Genomic DNA, 19,590 nt, shown 5'->3' with positions numbered 1-19,590 from the left:
TCATAAAGGGATGGACATGATCAGCAACAATACTGAGGTAGACTGTGGGGTTTAAACGATGCTCAGTTGGTATTAAGAGGCCAAAGTGTCCCAAGAAAATATCCCCCACACCAATACATCACCACCAGCCGCCTCAACCATTGATACAATGCAGGATGGATCCATGCTTTCATATTGTTTACATCAAGTTCTGATCCCACCATCTGAATGTCACAGAAATCGAGATTCATCAGGCCAGGCAACATTTTCGGTGAGCCTGTGTGAATTGTAGCCTCAGTTGACAGGATTGGCACTCGGTGTGGTCTTCTGCTGTTGTTGCCTGTCTACTTCAAGATTAGATGTGATGCACATTCAGAGATGCTCTTCTGTATATTTCTGTTGTAACGAGTGGTTATTTGAGTTACTGTTGCCTTTCTATCAGCTCAAAACCAGTCTGGTCATTCTCTGTAAATCCTAGAGATGGTTGTGCATGAAAATCCCAGTAGATCAGCAGTTTCTGAAATACTAACACCAGTTTATCTAGCACCAACAACAATGCCCTTTTTCCCTATTTTGAGGCCAGGTCAGTTTGACCATGTCTACATGCCTAAATATATTGAGTTGCTGCCATGCGTTTGGCTGGTTAGATATATGCGTTAGTGAATAATAATAATATATATAAACAGTAAAGTGTATATATCTACACTTTATTTTATATATATATATATATATATATATATATATATATATACACACACACACACACACACACACACACACACACACACACACACACACACACGCAAAAACAAACAGGTGTGTGTGTGTGTGTGTGTGTGTGTGTTGTGTGTGTATAAGTTATTATTATTTCAGGCTGGCTAATGGCAACCTAACAAAGCTTTAAGGATGCCACATTTTCCAGTGAAAACAATGAAACGTATGTTTGTTTTGTAGCCTAGACATAAACAACATAATGAAAATTCAGTTTTAATGTATTTCTGCTTTCTTGTGTATAAATGAAAAAAACAAGCCATTTCTCGTGTCTACAATTTATGAGCTCAGTGGTTAAGGTACTTGGGTTGTAATCCAACTGTTACTGGTTTAAGCCCCACCGTTGCCCCCTGTTGGGAAGCTGAGCCTTTGCCTTCAAGTTGCACTCAGTCATAATTGTAAGTTGCTTTGTATAAAAGCATCAGGTAAATATGCAGACCAAGCAATCTGTGTTTGTGTCCTTTTATTTATTATGTGGTCTATATCATGTACAGAATATTTAGAAAGTTATGTTTCATGGTCTGAACCAGTACCCCACATCTTTGACCTGTAGGTTTTGCGCTACACGTTTACCTGAAACATGACAATCAATTCAGTGTAAATTGTAAATAGATCTAAGCGAGACCACTGACGTGACAAAAAACATGTAACACACAGAGGTGAGAACATATTTCTGCGCATATAACATAAATACAAACACAACCATTTTACGATTTTAGACTATATTGTTTGCTGCTTTACATCTTCCCAAAAAATTAACTTCCCTTGAAGGTTTCCCTTGACCAAATGGAATAACCAATATAGTGAGAGAAACAAGTGGCCAGAGAATGAGCAGATCTTTTTCAAGTTTGCCACCCCATTCAGACTTTTACGAACATGTTGGCTGAACAGAAATGATCTATTTCACAATACTTGTCACCAAGAAACCTCTGATTCTGATCATGAGTAGCCAAGCTACAGAATTTCCTCTGATGGTAATACAATACTTTAGTGACTCTCACCATCATATCTCATACAAGAACAGCATTTGATTTTAGATCTCAGCGCAATGGTACCCAACGCTCAGGACAACAATCTTGGCTCTGTATGAACATTTTACTGTTAGTAAGGTCATGAAGCCTCAGTTGAGGTAAAGCCACATATGTAACATATATTCTGCCAAAACAGTGGCAATTGTTGACATCTTTCATAAGATAAAAGATATTTTAAAAACTAAGACCCGATGACTCATTCTCTGTGATACTGTCCAACAGTGCATTTACATGCATTTAATAATCCAATCATAATCAGATTTCTCCAGTTATCTGATGATTCAAGTAGTTGTGTAAACAGCATACTCCAATTTGTTAGATCGGAGTAGAATTAGAACTCTGATAAAGAGCTGGATTTTAGTTCAATAATCTGACGTCTCAGCACATGTATACTATTACTCTGATTTCTTTCAGATCCCTCAGTCTGCGCACGCACACAAACGTAACCGGACAGCGTCGCGCTGCCCTGGAAGTGCCTAGCAGAAGTAAACACAGCACCCACTTGTTGAAAAGAAAAAATGCTCATTTCCATCTTTGCATCAATAGAGAATATAGAAAAAGTTGTATAAAGGGCAGGATTGCACACTATTAATAACCATAAATAAACGTAGGCACATATTAGCCGGTAAAGTAGGTCCATGTTTACAAATTTCCGCAGCAGGAAGTTTGAAGTTTACATCACATCATTCTGTGAGATTATTGGCTGCTTGTGTGTAAACCCAGAGTGTTCCCGTCATCTGAATACACAAGTGTAGGTAGTTATTGGATTATTAAATGCATGTAAACATACTCTGTGTTTTAAACTTAAACAACTTCACTGAGCTATATTAGTGAAAGTAATGTGAAACTATTCTCGTTTGAGAAATAGAATTTGACAAAAATAAAATATCGAGTTTTTCTGTACGTGACGAAATAGGTATTTCTAGTAGTCATAGTCTGCTTTGGTACCAGAGACAGCTAAAATAACACTGAACAAAAAGACCATTCAGTGGGATGAGCAAGTCCAGTGAGTGAACTTCATTTAAAATACAAACCAAAATGGCCGTGTGGTATAGCGGTGCAGTGTTAATACATTAGTGCGAAGTCTGGTATTATTATTCAAAAGCTGTTTGAGTGTCTCAGTGTAGGGGAGCTTTTGCTTGGGTAAAAACTAATTTACAAGATTGGATGAATGCTCTAAAGTGGCATCTGCTGGCCATAGACAAAGACATACAGGCTGCACACAGAACGGCCTGAGGTTATTTGCCAAATCCAGCACACTTAAGTGAGGTCTATCATGAAGCAGAACTGGGAGTTAGAGGTAGGTACACAAAACCATACTGCGCTGCGGCCTACTGGGGGAGAATGTTCAGAACTTACACACAGCGTAATCAGACAGCTGACCTGTGACTCACTGACCCCTGTGGGAAATATCAATTGGGAATTCATTTAGACAAAAAATAAAACCCTCATAAATCCTTAGAAAAACGCCTTCAATTCATACATTCAGGCTATGGGGCATGTTAACCTGATATTCTCACAAATCTAATCCAGGTTAAAATTTAGCCCACATTAACCTGGAGTTTTGGCATTAAAACCCACCGTCTACTTCTTGCTTTCTGTCTCCTGTTTCAAATAATCAGCTACTACTGAGTAGGCTAAATGCACCCAGTCCTGCAGTGTGAACGGCTCCAAGAAGCACAGGGAGAAGTCTGGGAGGGGACGGGCTTTTATAGTCACTAGAAAGTGATGAGAAAGGGAATCAAACGTTCCTTCCATGTTTGATTATGGGGCTCACTGAAACTCAGTTCATACCACAGATTCATACTGGTTTATGCTCATGTGTGTATGCCCGAGCATGGTGACAAAAATTGTGTGTGCGCGCGTGTATGTGTGTTTATGTTTGTTTAGCTTTGTTTATCTTTGTAGCCATATTAGTCAACGATAGCTGTGTATTGGCCTAGGATTGTGTGTATGTCATATATGGGAGTGTGCTTGCGTGTGTGTGTGTGCACATTTGCGTGTGTGTGTGTGCTTGCATGCGCACTGAGTGAGCGATCATTAGCATGAGCAGCCACTCTGCCCAGCAGGGGGCGTGTCCTGCAGGCTGGGGCCCTTGTGATTTGCCAGCGGGCTAGGCTCTCCATCCATACTCTCGTTCATCTTGTCGCAGATGACGTCGACGAGCCGCTCAAACACCTGCTTGACGTTGATGTTGTCTTTAGCGCTTGCCTCAAAGAACTGGAACCCTAAACATAAGACACGACAACACGTGGGCAGGTCAGACCGGCAGAGATTAATTCTAATGTGTTGGAGCACAGAGCCAAAGCAAGGATAACTGTGCACCGCATGTTATGTAATAATGCGATGATTTCATTTGGAAGTATAGAAGCAGTGATTTATGCTTTAGGAGGGATTAAAATGCAAGTATGTGTAACAGTGTGGCATAGATGGGTATTTCTGGTTTTATGATGGTGTTATTGTGTGAAATATTTGGGTAATGATGGCAGATTGTCATCTCTGGGCTGAAACACTGGCCTCATCAGTTGGGTAGCTGGGTAGGGTACCTGTCTGTGTGGTGGGATACAAATTACTTGTTATAAAGTTTGTTTGTTGAGAACCAATTCTGTGTGTGTATGAATGTGTGTGTGTGTGCGCTGGCATGTCACCTAGCTCATTAGCTAGTCTCTGCCCATCTTCCGTGGCCACCAGTCTGTCATCTTCTAGATCACACTTATTCCCAACCAGAATTACCTGAGCATTGTCCCACGAGTATGTCTTAATCTGAGTTGCCCTGACACACAGACACACACACACACACACACACACACACACACATTTAGTATGAAATTAAGGTGTTGACAGTGACTGTTGTTCAGTACAAATACCCCAAATGCTTCTATATTCAGATCTAGTGTGGTCATTTATATTCTGTTATATGCTTTGGTTACATGTGTTTGCTGTTATATATTTCCTCCAAATCTGTACATTCTAAGAACACAAGCAAGCTGCGACATGAACTACAATACAGTAGAAATGACTATTAGGAATGTTATGAGATATTATCTATCCATTACTGACCAGTCCTGGACAGCGTAGAACGACTCCTGGTTGGTTATATCATACATAAGTAGGAAGCCCATGGCTCCTCTGTAATAGGCTGTGGTGATGGTGCGATACCTCTCCTGACCCGCAGTGTCCTACAACACACACACACACACACACACACACACACAGACACACACACACACACACAGGGAAACAATTCTCATAAAGTGGCAACATAATAAACATTCATAACAATTAAACTACATAAAACTACACAACACATTCATAAATGTTCATATTAACAGACATGAACTAGTTTTACATTCTAGTAATGTAATTTCATGTGAAGTTATGAAAACTGAAATGTGCCATTCATATGGTATTTTAGTATGTAAATAGTTCAGTGGGAGTACATTTACATTTATGGCATTTAACAGACGCTCTTATCCAGAGCGACTTACAAAAGTGCAGTAAACTCCTGTAGTTGAGACATGCAAATAACATACATTTTAACTGAAAACAGTGGAGCATACATGGACTTTGAAGTATCGAGTTTCTCCCTGGATACTAAGACTCCATCAGAAAGCTGATGTAGACCTTTATGAATGCATTGTGAAATATTTATGTAAGGAGTTATGAATGATTCATGGAGGCACACTTAAAGCTTTTAACAAAACATTGTGAAACTCTATGATAAGTCATGTATCTCATCAAAACAAAACAATAAATAAATAAATAAAAACCCTGGACAATCGACTTATTACTTTGTTGTGCCAGACTAAATCTGTGGTCACCCCCTCCTCATCTACAGTGCCCTATAGGATCACTTCCTTCTCATCTACACTGCCCTACAGGTTACCTCCTCCTCATCATCTATACTGCCCTACAGGTTTCCTCCTCCTCCTCATCTACACTGCCCTACAGGTTTCCTCCTCCTCCTCATCTACACTGCCCTACAGGTTACCTCCTCCTCCTCATCTATACTGCCCTACAGGTTTCCTCCTCCTCCTCATCTACACTGCCCTACAGGTTTCCTCCTCCTCCTCATCTACACTGCCCTACAGGTTTCCTCCTCCTCCTCATCTACACTGCCCTACAGGTTTCCTCCTCCTCCTCATCTACACTGCCCTACAGGTTTCCTCCTCCTCCTCATCTACACTGCCCTACAGGTTTCCTCCTCCTCCTCATCTACACTGCCCTACAGGTTACCTCCTCCTCCTCATCTATACTGCCCTACAGGTTTCCTCCTCCTCCTCATCTACACTGCCCTACAGGTTACCTCCTCCTCCTCATCTATACTGCCCTACAGGTTTCCTCCTCCTCCTCATCTACACTGCCCTACAGGTTACCTCCTCCTCCTCATCTATACTGCCCTACAGGTTACCTCCTCCTCCTCATCTACACTGCCCTACAGGTTACCTCCTCCTCATCTACACTGCCCTACAGGTTACCTCCTCTTCATCTATACTGCCCTACATGCTGTCGTGTTGATAATAAAACATAGGCACAGTGTGTTTGGATCTGCATAGTTTGCAGCTCAGAGGCCCCACTGATGTGTGTGTTCGCACCTATATGGTGTTCACTGTCTGATCTTTAATAGCAAATTTACAGAGGTCATGTTTAATGGAACGGGTATAGCAGATAGGGTTGAATCAGCTGTCCCTTTCACCAGTCTGAGGGAGTCTTATTAGCATACTATGTGTACATACTAGGTGTGGTAACTAGGCAACCCTTCATTGGTTTTTATGTTACTGCAAGGTCTTGACTTTACAAAGTGCCACGAGCCCTCGTGCGCGAGTTACCCTGGTAATGGTGTGTGTGTGTGTGACTGAAATTGCACCAATGCATGGCTATCACATAAAAGACCAGCCCCTTCTGTCAACAGTGATAAGCTCCACCAGCTGCCTATTAAACACAAACACACAGTAACGTGCAGCAAAAAGAAAAAGGTTGGTGATTGTTATCTGTGTGTGTGTGTGTGTGTGTGTGTGTGTGTGTAACCATAACAATACATATTGGTATTGTTACTCATCTTGTTACTCATCTTGGATTCAACTAATTATCTCAGCAGTCTACACATAATATTCCACGACAAAGTAAGAAAGTTTTATTCCATTTAAATTGGTATCAGAGATGTCCATGAGTAATTTTCTGTACGAGTCTGAGCCAAGTCCAAATCACATTTAGAGTCTATACATAGTATTCCATGTTGAGTCTCAAGTCATAAAAACTAAATAAATGTATGAGGTTGCTGGTCATATAGACTTATGTGCATTCTCAATTGCAACAACATGTAACAGAGTCTGATGCCTAATAAAAAAAAATGTACACTAGTCTGCAATCTATCATTAGCTAACAAGTAAAGGGCAGTATGACAGTAAAGAGTGTACAAAAGCTAAAAACTCATTACTGCTTAAAATGAACCGACTAGAAAATCATTGATTAGCCATCAGTCTAGCTGGCTAGCATACTTTTTTATCCAATCAATAAGCTAACTAGCTAACTAGATGCTCCAGTGAGATTAGGTAAAAATGTTTTAATCAAATGATGGTTAGACTTGATTTCCCCCCCCCCCCCCCCCAACTTAAATTTCACAAGTGTCAAGTCACAACTCTACTTACCTGTCAGACTCATGAGTGGACTCAAATGTTTGCCAAACTATCAACATACATCAGAAGTGTGACTCAAGTTGCTAACTCGAACCTCCATCTCTGATAAGTATTTGGCTTTTAGTCTTCACCTTATACCTGGTTAAAGAACCACTGGCAGCAATGACTTGTTAATGATACTACAAACTTGGAACACTTTTCTTCCGGTTCTGGAAGGTTGTCCCATTCTTCTTGGCAGAATCATTCAAGCTCAGCCAGGCTGGATGGCAAGTCAGTGTACAGTCATTTTCAGGTCTCTCCCGAGATGCTCTGTTGGCTTCAGTCCAGACTCTGGCTGGAGCACTTCAGACTTCGCAAAGCATCTCTTGTGTTTTCTTGGAGGTATGTTTCAGGTCTTTGTCTTATGGAAATGTGACCCTTCACTGCACTCTGAGATTCTGCGTACTCTGGAAGATGAATTCACCTAGGATTGTGCTATAGTTTTCTGCATTAGTGTCTCCCACTCTCCGTCACAGAAAAACATCCCCATAGCATGCTGCTGCATGTTTCATTGTTGAGTATTGTGTATTGATTGATTAGTTGAATTCAAATTAAAAGTATCTGAAGACATTCTGTGTATATTATGCGTAGTGCTAAAAACAGTTTATAGAGTTTTAGTCTAACCTAGAAATCCAAGATTTTCAATGGTCGCTATAAACTTGCTTAATTTTCCATCTAAATTACATTTTAGCACAAGACAAGACTCATGAGAAATTCATACTGCATGTGGTTATCTATATCTCATGTATGTAACACAAAGTATTTACTTCCTGTTATGACATGACATGAGTCAATGCTAAGACAAACCAAATTCATCTCTCATTTTGAGTTACTCCTCCCTTAAGTAAGTATACACTAATCATGTCAGTGGGCAGAGCGAAGAAACACATAAAAAAAAACACATACACACGAACCCTCAGACATCTAGCTTTACGCCGTCCAATCGGATTTATCAGTCTTCCGCCCAGCAAAACACCTAGAGAGAAACCTATTTGATGGTGCTGAAGTGAACTGGCAGTTACTTTAATTTTAACAATATTATTTTAGCAAGACACTGGGCAAATAACTTGTATTTCATTGGTTTAACAGATTGCCTCATATCTCACCTACTTACTTCAGTTCTCAGTGCTCCGCACATGCTTTTGAAGAGTAAGAATGATGAATTTGATGTGCCTTCTGTATGCCAGACTTAAATAGCTACTGCAAGTAGGTGTCAAATTTGGTGAGTAAAAAATATTTATATTACAGATTTCTACATCAACTCGGTGAGCTGTTAGCTAGCTAGATATGTAATGGTTTTAATTTTTTATGATTAGTCTCATGTCCATGTCCCTCATATGCCCCCTTTGGGTGTGCGATGTTCTCATTTTAGGTCTTATTAAACTCACTCTCACATATTCTCACACAGTCTCACACTCACTCTCCTGACTGGCAAGGACTACACACCTACAGAACTAGCACTGCAATAACACATTAGCCTTTCATTAAGCAACTTTAAATATGCACTTAGTCAGCCAAGGCAAAAATCTCCTATAAATCCTCGGATGCTCCACACCTTCGACACACCTCTAAAGCACACAGCAAAAGCCGGGACTAGCACCGCTCAGTACTGCATCTCTCAACTAACACGTCATTATTCAAAAACACTAATGTTGCTAAGTCTTCAGGAAACCTAGCGGGAGGCTAGTTAGTCACGGCCAAATGAATCAACTGGTCTCAGGAAGGCTAGCTGGACCACATCAGCTATTATTAACGGTTACCCATGTGGAGAATGTTTGGTTTTTTTTTACTTTGCATCCTTTGCGCAGTGGGACATTTATTAAAAGGGCAGTGCCCATGTAGGGGTAGTGCAGTGGTTAAGGTACGTGAATTGTAATCGGAAGGTTGCCAGTTCCAGCCGCACCACTGCCAAGTTACCACTGTTGGCTCCCTGAGCAAAACCCTTAACCCTCAAGTTGTGTTCAGTCATAACTGGAAATCGCTTTTTGGATGAAAGCATCAGCTAAATGCTGTAAATGTAAATGTAAAAATTCTACCTCCAGCCATGCTTCACTGCCGGTTGCTGCCACGTGTGTACAGGTTTTGTGAACTGTACAGTGGTCTGTCGCTAGGGCAGAGTTCCTTTCCTTCATGCTAAAGAGAGAGGCCGTGAGCCAGAAATGCTTTTCATGCCGATCTCAGATCAGTTTAGCCATACCCATTATCAGTTTAGTTCAGTACGTATTTTTTAATTTTTGTATGTAGGGCAGGTGACACGCAGAAAAGCAAGTCCAGACAACCAGACAGCAAACCAGGGTAAGGCAAAGCTCCCTGCAAGGGCGTGAGAAAGCCACTCTAAATGTAGAAGCATGCTCCTCACCGTGTCAGCACACAGTAAAGATGGGTCATGGTTCTGGTCTGGTCTGCTAAGAGAGCGGACTTCCTTCAGTATGACTAGGTACCAGCCAATCAGCTGCGGCCACTTATCATTCCCATTGTGGCAGCTACCAGAAGCAGACACTGAATGGACAGCCCCTTCCCCCCTGCATCTCCCTCTCTCCACCTGTGTGTCTCTTTGTCTTTGTGTCCTTCAACCTCCAATCAGCCTGTAGAAAGCTGTATTTTTGAGGTATTTTTGGTGGGTGGGTGTTTAGCCCCTCATTGGAGTCTCAAACATGATGTTTGATGGCAGTGTTTAAGGACACATGACTGCATTATCACCACAAACACACAAATGCGCGCACACACACACACAAAACATACTAAATAATTTCTTCTGACAGCAGAGGACACCTTTCCTATTACAGTATTGATTACATTACTGATTACACACACACACACACACACACACACACACACACACAAGAACACAGCCCTGTCAGGCTTTTATTACTAACAACCGTAGATGTTGCCAAACAGACCAGAGAGCCAGATGACCCTTCAGATTTGTTTTAAAGCAATAAGTGAGTTATTTCCGGAAGCATGTGTTTCTTGTTACTCTGTCCTGAAAGGGAAGAAATGTGTTGCTGCAGAGAGATGGACCAAACCTAGTAATTTCAGGAATAAGTCTGTACACTCCACACTATGGAGTGTGTGAGAATATGTATGTTACACTGAATAGGTGTTACCCTAATAGATGGGTGAAATTGCATCAAAACTGCTGTGTAGCAGACACTACACACATTCTCTCTCTCTCTCTCTCTCTCTCTCTCTCTCTCTCTCTCTCTCTCTCTCTCTCTCTCTCTCTCTCTCTCTCTCTCTCTCTCTCTCTCTCTCTCTCTCTCTCTCTCTCTCTCTCTCTCTCTCTCCCTCCCTCCCTCCCTCCCTCCCTCCAATAGCACGTCTAGTATCACAGTCAGACAATTCTACTCACTGAGGCCCTGGTCTTACTCCATGCAGTGCCACACTGGAATCAATTCCTTCTGAAGAGATAATTGTCATATGGGGGTTACTTTTGTCCTCATTGTATCCACACTGGGACAGAATACTGTCTCATGTCTAAGTCCTTGGCTGAGCAGGGAACCTGTTGCCACAGATTGCACTACTGTAGCTGGACTCTATCAGGGAGCAAATTAATTGTGACTCGTTTTCTTAACAGCATTACTCTAAAATCACATTGATTGCAGCTTGGTAAGGAAATACAGCAGTGAACACATTCTTTACAACAAAACAGAAAGATTACAACTCCCATTGTTAAAATGGAGATAAATGTGGACTACAATGTCTGATGAATGAAGTACTGGTGTCAAGAACTGATTATATCCACCTGCTCAAAAATGAAAACATTTTATATAAAAACATATGCTTTTCTGTTATATGGACTATGATACCATCCATCATAATGAACACAGTGTGGATTTCTCTTCATCCTTATAAAGATTAAGAACATCTACACTTTTATCACATGACGGTTCTTGGAACTATGTTATTTATACAACTTGAAAGTATACATTTTATTATAGTTACTCACTCATATTTCATTTATAGTTGAGTAATCAAGGCCCCTTGAATGAACAACTCCCAGCACCAAAATAAAAAAAAAGTCGGAAAATATGGACTACAACTCCCACAATTCCTACTCACCCAGATCTGGAGCTTGATGCGTTTCTCATTGCGGTACACAGTTTTGACTTTGAAGTCGATTCCCACGGTGCTGACGAAGGCGGAGGTGAATGAGTCGTCTGCATATCGGAAGAGGAAGCTGGTCTTTCCCACGCTGCTGTTGCCTATGATGAGCAGTTTAAACATGTAGTCGAAATTCTGATCGGCCGCGTCCTTCTGCGGCTGCGTTTGCTGGCGAGGGTCGCTCACTGACGCCATCTAGAGGACCGGGGAGCTGACGTTACATGGGCAACAGGTGACCGCACTGTTCCTATCTGTGGCGCAAGGCACCATCTGCGTGTGTATAACTTCCTAAAGGCCTTTTTTTCCCCCAGCTTGTGTGGTACATCACTTATATGTGAGAGTGGGCAACAGCCAATCATGTCACCTCCTCCTTATCTCTCTACCATGTTCACTGTCACCTCCCTTCACCATCACCTCTCTCTCTCTCTACAGTTCTGTTCCTCCTCTGTGTTCCCCAGCTCCCCCTCTCTGTAACATCTGTGGATCACAGCCGCTGAGAGAGGCTTTCTGCCTGATTAGGTCTCGTTTCTGTAGATACCAACTCAGCACAAATCATCCTGGCCATAAAAACCGAAGCCAAATCAGCAAACACACTCATACACACACACACACTCTCTCTCTCTCTCTCTCTCTCTCTCTCTCTCTCTCTCTCTCTCTCTCTCTCTCTCAGCAAACACACACACCCTATTCTCTCTGTAGCTCTCTCTTGCCTGTCTGTCAGCAAATCACCATTAGATGCCAAAATTAGACACTTTGACCAAAACAACTTATCACAGGAAAGGCCTTGCTCATTGTTTATACAAATACACATATAACACGTTAATTAGCTTTAATTAGTACACATTTATGAATGTCTTGAAAATACATAACAGTGTAGTTATGACTACAGTAACATATCCTTCGATGAATTATGACTTTATAATAATGTTTCTTTTTTATATTTCAACAGAAAAAAATACCCTGATCACATCCCATTTTCACTGTAGAACTGACCTTCAATCGGCTTCGTCTGTAGCTGTCGACTAAGCCCAAAGAAACAATCGGTTCTATATGGAAACACACCTGATGCTACCTTCACCAGCACCTAGAACAGCCTATAAACAAACAAACAAACAAACAAAACCCCTTCATCAGAACTTGGCCGACATCCGTCGCCGCCTCGCTGTGTGGGCAGCTTTCTCTTTCGTGTCATAGCGGACGGTTTGGACCTGGGTTGCCACGCGCACCTGATGAGGGGAGTCACCAGGATGTGGCACGCCCTGCGCGCGGCTGGATGGAAGCGCACGTTATGTTGCATCAAGCCGCAATTGTGAAATGCTTAGGTGTTTCACCATGCCTGTGCATGAAATAATGAGTCGTTTATTACATTTACGTCCCCTTTGGCAACTAGTTAAATAAGTGACGATAGGTAGAAGCGTGACAAAAGGGCAGAATCTTAACTGTCCACCCCCGTATGGATCAAACGAACATAAATGACAAGCGCCACGCGAACGCTCGAGGGAGAAAGCAGTGTTGAGTATAAAAGTCTGCACACGTTTTTATTTGACAGATTTGATATTCAGGTTTTAAAGCGAAAGCCACCGTGGCGTCGCAGAAGCTATGGTCTTCGTACGACTCACCTAATTGTAGCTGGCTTCCATATGGATGTCTGCCACCAAATTAAACCAGTGTTTCTGTCAGGAAACATACAGGGTTTTTTAACGTACATCGAAAGCAAAGTCAAAACAACTTCACTAACCTTCTTTGATCGCTTTCTGTTGGTTATCCTGCTCAGAAAAGTTTTTTTTTCGGCCGACCTAGGACATCCGCTGTTCGCCTCGCCCCTGCGCTCTTGGACTGTACTGTCTGCAGACTGCCTCACTCTCTGCCCGCGACGCTCCGGGGAACAAGCGAATAACCGCAACACCATTAAAGGCGACTCTCCTCATATATGTGTATCTCTATTTGCAGACAGCGTCAAAGCACGAAACATTTAAAACGCAGTTGCAAAATTAGTAGGACTACTCTGATTTGCCCTCGACTCCGGAGCAGTTTATCTTTCCATGGACAGGCAAATACTCTTAAGAGACCACGATGGCCGTTCCCAGATCAGTCAATAACTTTTGGTAGGCTGCTATCAGGCATGACGCGCTAGCCGATCACCAGGTTTTCAGCGAATGGCCAAGTCAGCGTGACGTCTTACAGACCGACGGGTTCATTCATATCTGCTCACAGCAGTAAACCAAACGAGACTGATGCATAGACCTTGTGTTCATTACTCACTTAATACTGTAGCAACACTGCGTTTAATTACAATGCAGTTCAATCAATTTAACCCATTGTTTAAAAAAACAACAACCTGCAATTCGTTTCTGAATAAACATACATCGATTTAGTAAAATCATGTATATTTTTGTCCACATCTGACTCTGAAACAGCTGGTGTTTAGAAATGTTATGCAGTTGAAAGAATTATGTAGTTCCCACATCCCATAGACCTAAGCAGAACCAGCAGAGAAAAGTCAATCAGGCAGAAGTGGTGACTCACACACCTCATTCCTTCTAGCCAGGACTTGTAATAATGGACTATATAGATTATATGAAATAACAGAATAAAGGTCTTGGACTCTTTTTACATTTCGCAGAGTTGCAAAAGGACCATTAATCCACTTAATGGCAATGGTTTTGATGCTCTCGTTAAGTCACTCATCCCTAATCACCAGCTTAGAGTGTGTCAGAAGGTGTAGCGCATCTGAGGTTCGTGAAGACACTACCTTCTCCTATACAGAATGAATGTAGCCAATGGGTTTCTGTAAGTGCTGAGGGGTGTTGAGGGGGCTGTGATGTTTAGAGCAACCCTGACTGTTAGATGCTAGGGAGCTGTTAGAGAGCACGTCCACAGCCGGGGACAGGGCTGATCACAGAGGACTTCCAATTCACAAGCCCCTCCTTAGAACACATGAAAAACAGCAAATCCTGATTGTAAAGAGACTTCCATGGCAATTGCTAGTGCAAATAAATGCACTAACTTCAATAAAAGCCAATTGCTCACTCGACTCAGAAACAGTCACGGAACAGCACAAAATAATCAGACTACACAGAAACAGCTCTCTCGTTAATGGGCATGCATGGATTTAAAAGCTCATAGTCATAACTGTGTAGTGGCATAGGGCTCAGCTTTGGAGGGGGGACTCTGCTCACACCACCCATCCTAACATGTTATACGAGTAGTGTGAGCAGGAATTATTGAGGGGGACACCCCCCCCCACCTCCGCCTGTGAAACTGAGTGAAGAGCCTCAGCAGTTGAGTAATCAAGGCCTTGGCTCCAAGACAGACAGACACACAAAGTGTGCATGTCTCAGCTTGATAGAAGCGCGTTACAGTGCTGGAGGAGAGGTTTTCTGGCTCTATGCCACATGCTGCGTAATAAAGATCAATGTATGTTGTAGCGATATAGGAGTGAGGCACTGCAGTTTTGATCTCTCAGAGTGCAGTGCACCATTTTATATATGTAAGCACAATAGTGTCTTGTATTCTCTCTAGTGCTCTCTCCTACCCAGACATTCAGATTCTGAATGTGGTGATTGGTGGCCTAAGTTCAAAATCCCATAAAAATACAGTTAATGTATTTTTTATAAAAAAATGTTTTTTCAGTCTTCCCAGGGTGTCAAAAACAATCTTATAAAATTGTGCAGATATTAAAAAAAAATTATTTAGGAAAAACTCCCTTCATATTATGTAACAACAAAAAAAAAAAGAGACAAAACCTTGGCAACAGGTGATTCAGTTTAAATCTGCCACTAGCTCTTTACTGCGAGCCAGCAGTCCCTTGGTGGCAGTCACTCTGGTTTTGACTGGTTGGGTCACTGGCCTCCCACAGCCTACAGAACTCTTCCTGATAGGGTCCCACTAGATCCGGATCTTCCGTTACCAGGACGTTCTCCTTGTTGCTCTGCACCGCCGTCACGGTCCAGTTGAGGGAGCCGGTAAGCAGCTTCTTTCCGTCCACCAGCACAAACTTGTGGTGCATGTGCACGGCGTTGCTTAGTTCGTGACGCACGCAGATGCCTATGATACCAAACACGACTACAATTAGCATTAGAAATAGCATTCAGTAGTGTTTCAAATTTTTACTGACTGCACAATTGATATGATTCATATACCGTATTTGCCTGATTTTCAGTAAGGAACATCTGACAGAGAACTGCACAAAAGTTATCCAAGTTAGTTAACCTGTCCATGCAGTTCCCTTTACATTTACTACAACAGAACACATAATACCAGATTAGATTAAGGTCTATTGTAAAAAGATCAACCTAGATATTTGTTTAAAGTATCTTAAAGTAAGACTTAGGAACTCCATTATGAAAAGCAACTTTATTTCCTAAAACAAACAAACAAAAAAAATCCACACACACACAAAATGATGTCCGAATCTAAACACTTTGATTGGACATGGTATTTTTATGTCAGTGTGCAGAAAAGAAATAAGATTTGCCTGTATTCTGCAGCCCTACTGTGCTCATGGGCAGTAAAACCGTCCCCCCATTAGGTGGCCCGAGCAGCACCAAAAAAAAACAAAACAACCAAACAAAAAAACGACAACACTTTACCATAATAAGAAAATGCAGTCCAGGTCAGCCAAGCCAGAGTCTGCTGCTGTCATTGCATTTTTTTCATGCGTTTCTGGGTCTATCTGGTGAAGTCGTGGTTGGCTGATGCCTTTGAACACACTAGAAAAGTGCAGCACTTTGTCGGGTGTCTTTTTTTTCTGCCAGACTCTTAGCAGGCCCAGGGGAGCCCATCCTAGCCAGCCATTATCTTTAATAGCTATTCTCATCCATCACGATGATAGATGGGCATTACGGCAGTCATGGGGTGATGTGCCTCACAACCCAGCCTGCCACTGCTCACACTGCAAGGCCTATAGAAGAGCTCCAGTCGTTCACAGCTGGGGCTAGCATTGCCCTGGGACAACTTCTGTAGCTGACTGATCGTTGTCATCATATGGCATCAGGGAGCTCCTGATGCTTGGTTTTAATCAAGTCCAGAAACTGCAAGTGGACTGAGTTGTATCAAGATGAGAAAGGTTTTCTGTATTCCCAACCCTGAAGAACCTCAAACCTGGAGAACCACAGCCTTGGAGAATAACAGAACTGGGACACCAAGGCCCTGGAGAATCACAGAACTGAAGCACCACAGACATGGAGAACAGCAGCCCTGAAGAACCACAGCCCTTAAGAACAACATTTAGAGCCCTTTTCCCTGAAGACCCAGAGATGCTTGTGTGTCATTTGGGAGAATACCAGAGGAGATATTCTGCCCATCATTTGGACATCTTTCTAGGACAATACAGCAAGTTGTGTAGTATAAAAAGGGGCTCGTATGATATGTAAGGGCCACTTCTATTTTAGTATAACTTGCCTAACATGACTCAGGTTCTGAAGGGCTTGCTAATTAGCTGCTCTGCTGAATAAAGTCAGAGTTACCAAGATTTCACACATCTCTTATTGGTTCATCTGCAACTACTCATGGTAAGACAACTTGAAATTGCATTAGACAATATGATTGTGATCCCAGGAACATTGCAGGAATGACTAATTACCCCAAAACAGTTCCTGAACCTATGTGATTTCAGTACTGTACCTGCCCTGCGAAGGGTGCCGATCTGGGAGCCCACGATGGTCATGTATTCTCTGTCGGTGATCACTCGGACCGCCACACCACGGCTGTGCAGGAGCAGCACAGCCCGGCTCAGACTGGCGTTGGAGAACGAAAACACACACAGGTCCAGTGTCGCACCCGCCGATAGAAGGTGTCCCAGCAGTCGTGCGAAGGGAGTGTCAACGCCGTGGGGTAGGGGACAGGAACTGGGGTGGAGATAATCACAGTGACATGCAGTGCTGAGAAAGATTTTTAATGTCTTATGACCAGATTCACATTACAGCTATTTATACTTCACTTATGACCACTTAAGATGATAACCTAACATATCTTTGGCTACAATTTGACTATTAAGAATGATGTGACTGATATCATGGATTGGTTTAAAACTATCTGAAATATTAACCTCAGATATGTAGGTATACATTTAAAATTATGACTAGTCATTACAATGATCTTAAAACGTATTAAAATGTGAAATTTTTAGATATCCCAAATCATTGTTCTTAGTCAGATGAAATATTGCAGACTATTTTGAAATATTCTGATTGGATATCTACAAATTAATTTTGGGCAAAAATGTAATTAAGAATATTCACACACAAAGATTAAAGTGTGTGAGTAATGACTCATGCAAAAGGTTTAATAAAGGAACACTGCCACTAAAAAAAGCAGCAAAGACAGAAGGATTTAAATAGACATTTAAATATTTTATGGGCCAAATGGCCAAACTCCACGTTTTCAGGACCGTTACCTTTACCCTCAAAAGACCGTTTGAAATTTTTGAAGTTAACGGACGTGCATCTGAAGCGCTACCATGACAACGCCCCGGCTGGAGCGTAGAGGTGTTCCACGCACGCTGACGGGGAGGGAAAGAACAGGACCTCCTTCAGAGGCCCCCGAGCGCCTCGCCTGAGCGAGAGGCGGCGGGCCAGCCAGTCCACCCACTCCACCCCCAGCGTGACCGCCGCTGCCCCGATCCCGAACGCCTTCAGGAGCTCCGCCAGCGACACCTGACAGGAGCGAGAGACGAGACCGAGTAACGACGGCTGACGCGTTGCTGTTCGGACTAACCGGAGCACCGTCTCCTTGGTTACGGAGCCAACGTCTGGCTAACGTCCAAACGCAGACTCACTGCCTTACACCGAAGAGACGAGAAAGATGGCCAAGGAGCTGCCAATATCACACCCTAGACGGAAAAGACAGCACTACTGGAGTTGTTCGTGGCTTCTTGGATTTTACACCCCCTGTCTAATCTTGCTATTTTAAACCAAACGTCTTTTACAAATACATAACCCTACCTAATTAACATGCTAGCTATGCTAGCGTTAGGTCATCTGTCTCGCTTGACGGCCTCCTTGGCAAGCTAACTAGCTCATTTTAACTGGAAAGGAAAAGGGCCCATTTTTCCATACTTCGAGCTAGTCATCAAACTAACCTCTTAGCTAAGATAAAGTAACGTTTTGGTGAAACAAGTGCGCTTACCTGCATGTCTAAGACTCGTACTTTATTAATGGATCACTATAGTTGGCTATAGAACTCACAGGTGAGCTTACTCAGTAGCGCCCTCTAGCGCCGCTGGCTAAGAAGTAACACTGATTCCAGATCCGGCGGCAGGTAGTTGGAGTACTCTTGCGTACCTGTACATGTTTCGTTGTACCTAATGTGAGCTTTTTATATAATTACGGACCAAACACATAGTCAGTTTTAACTGAGTTTATTACCCTTGAATGAATTTAGATACATGTAAAATAGCATTTTTAACATTTAATCACATTAAGAAAATTCATTTGTGGAACTTTATGAAATAATATTTATGAAAAATCCACCCACGATCAGTGATCCTTTTTTTTTTTTTTTTACTTAGGCGTGGATTTCATGCTGCGGGCGCAATTCCAAACACTAGGTGGCAGTAAAGTACCGGCAGCAGGCACGAACTTTCTGGAACACCAGTTTAAAAGAAAGAAAAACGGCAGCGTTCAAGAAATATTTAATGCAATCTTGGTATTTGTGTCAAACAAACATTTGTAAATGTACTGTGATCTGCAATGTATTAAATTCTGAGATCTGGGGGAATATTTTCCAAATAGGAGACAATCTGCTGAGACCTTTACAGTAGACTGTCACAATATAATTCATTTAAAATAAACCTGAAATAAGCAATAAGTTAGAATGATCTATTTTTTACTTTTACCAGCAATGCTAGGAAAAATAAAATAATCATACAATAATGCATGCTAGATGATGCATATTTTCATATCTGGCTGATATTAAATGAAGAATATTTTCAGTAATGTATTATTTTGTTTTCTTTGATTAAAGCCACACTTTGTTTTATACAGCCACTTGATTTAGCAGGGACTTTATAGTTACATATGCACTTATTC

At 42.0% G+C, this 19,590-nt stretch overlaps 2 protein-coding genes across 3 annotated transcripts; both read right to left on the bottom strand.

Moving 5' to 3' along the window:
• Nucleotides 1-1,196: 1,196 nt before the first annotated feature.
• Nucleotides 1,197-13,636, bottom strand: rab3da (RAB3D, member RAS oncogene family, a). 2 transcript variants are annotated; one of them, XM_027022323.2, is made up of 6 exons: nt 13,299-13,636; nt 12,554-12,654; nt 11,519-11,755; nt 4,842-4,960; nt 4,430-4,554; nt 1,197-4,009 (listed from the first exon to the last, which is right to left on the bottom strand). In XM_027022323.2, exons 3-6 carry the CDS (start codon nt 11,753-11,755, stop codon nt 3,822-3,824), a joined length of 669 nt encoding a protein of 222 aa, XP_026878124.1. In that variant the 5' UTR covers nt 12,554-12,654; nt 13,299-13,636; the 3' UTR covers nt 1,197-3,821. The 2 variants fall into 2 exon arrangements, with proteins under 2 accessions (XP_026878124.1, XP_026878125.1); XM_027022324.2 differs by lacking the exon at nt 13,299-13,636 and adding an exon at nt 13,180-13,250.
• Nucleotides 13,637-15,347: 1,711 nt separating this feature from the next.
• pld6 (phospholipase D family, member 6) lies at nt 15,348-18,694 on the bottom strand. Its single transcript, XM_035535113.1, has 4 exons — nt 18,689-18,694; nt 18,020-18,216; nt 17,186-17,409; nt 15,348-15,607 (listed from the first exon to the last, which is right to left on the bottom strand). The coding sequence occupies exons 1-4, from the start codon at nt 18,692-18,694 to the stop codon at nt 15,348-15,350; spliced, it is 687 nt and encodes a 228-aa protein (XP_035391006.1).
• Nucleotides 18,695-19,590: the final 896 nt, after the last annotated feature.

The sequence above is a fragment of the Electrophorus electricus genome, chromosome 16 (genome assembly GCF_013358815.1).
Source record: "Electrophorus electricus isolate fEleEle1 chromosome 16, fEleEle1.pri, whole genome shotgun sequence".
In the NCBI taxonomy this organism is placed as follows: domain Eukaryota; kingdom Metazoa; phylum Chordata; class Actinopteri; order Gymnotiformes; family Gymnotidae; genus Electrophorus; species Electrophorus electricus.
This window is presented reverse-complemented; position numbering and strand designations above follow the sequence as displayed.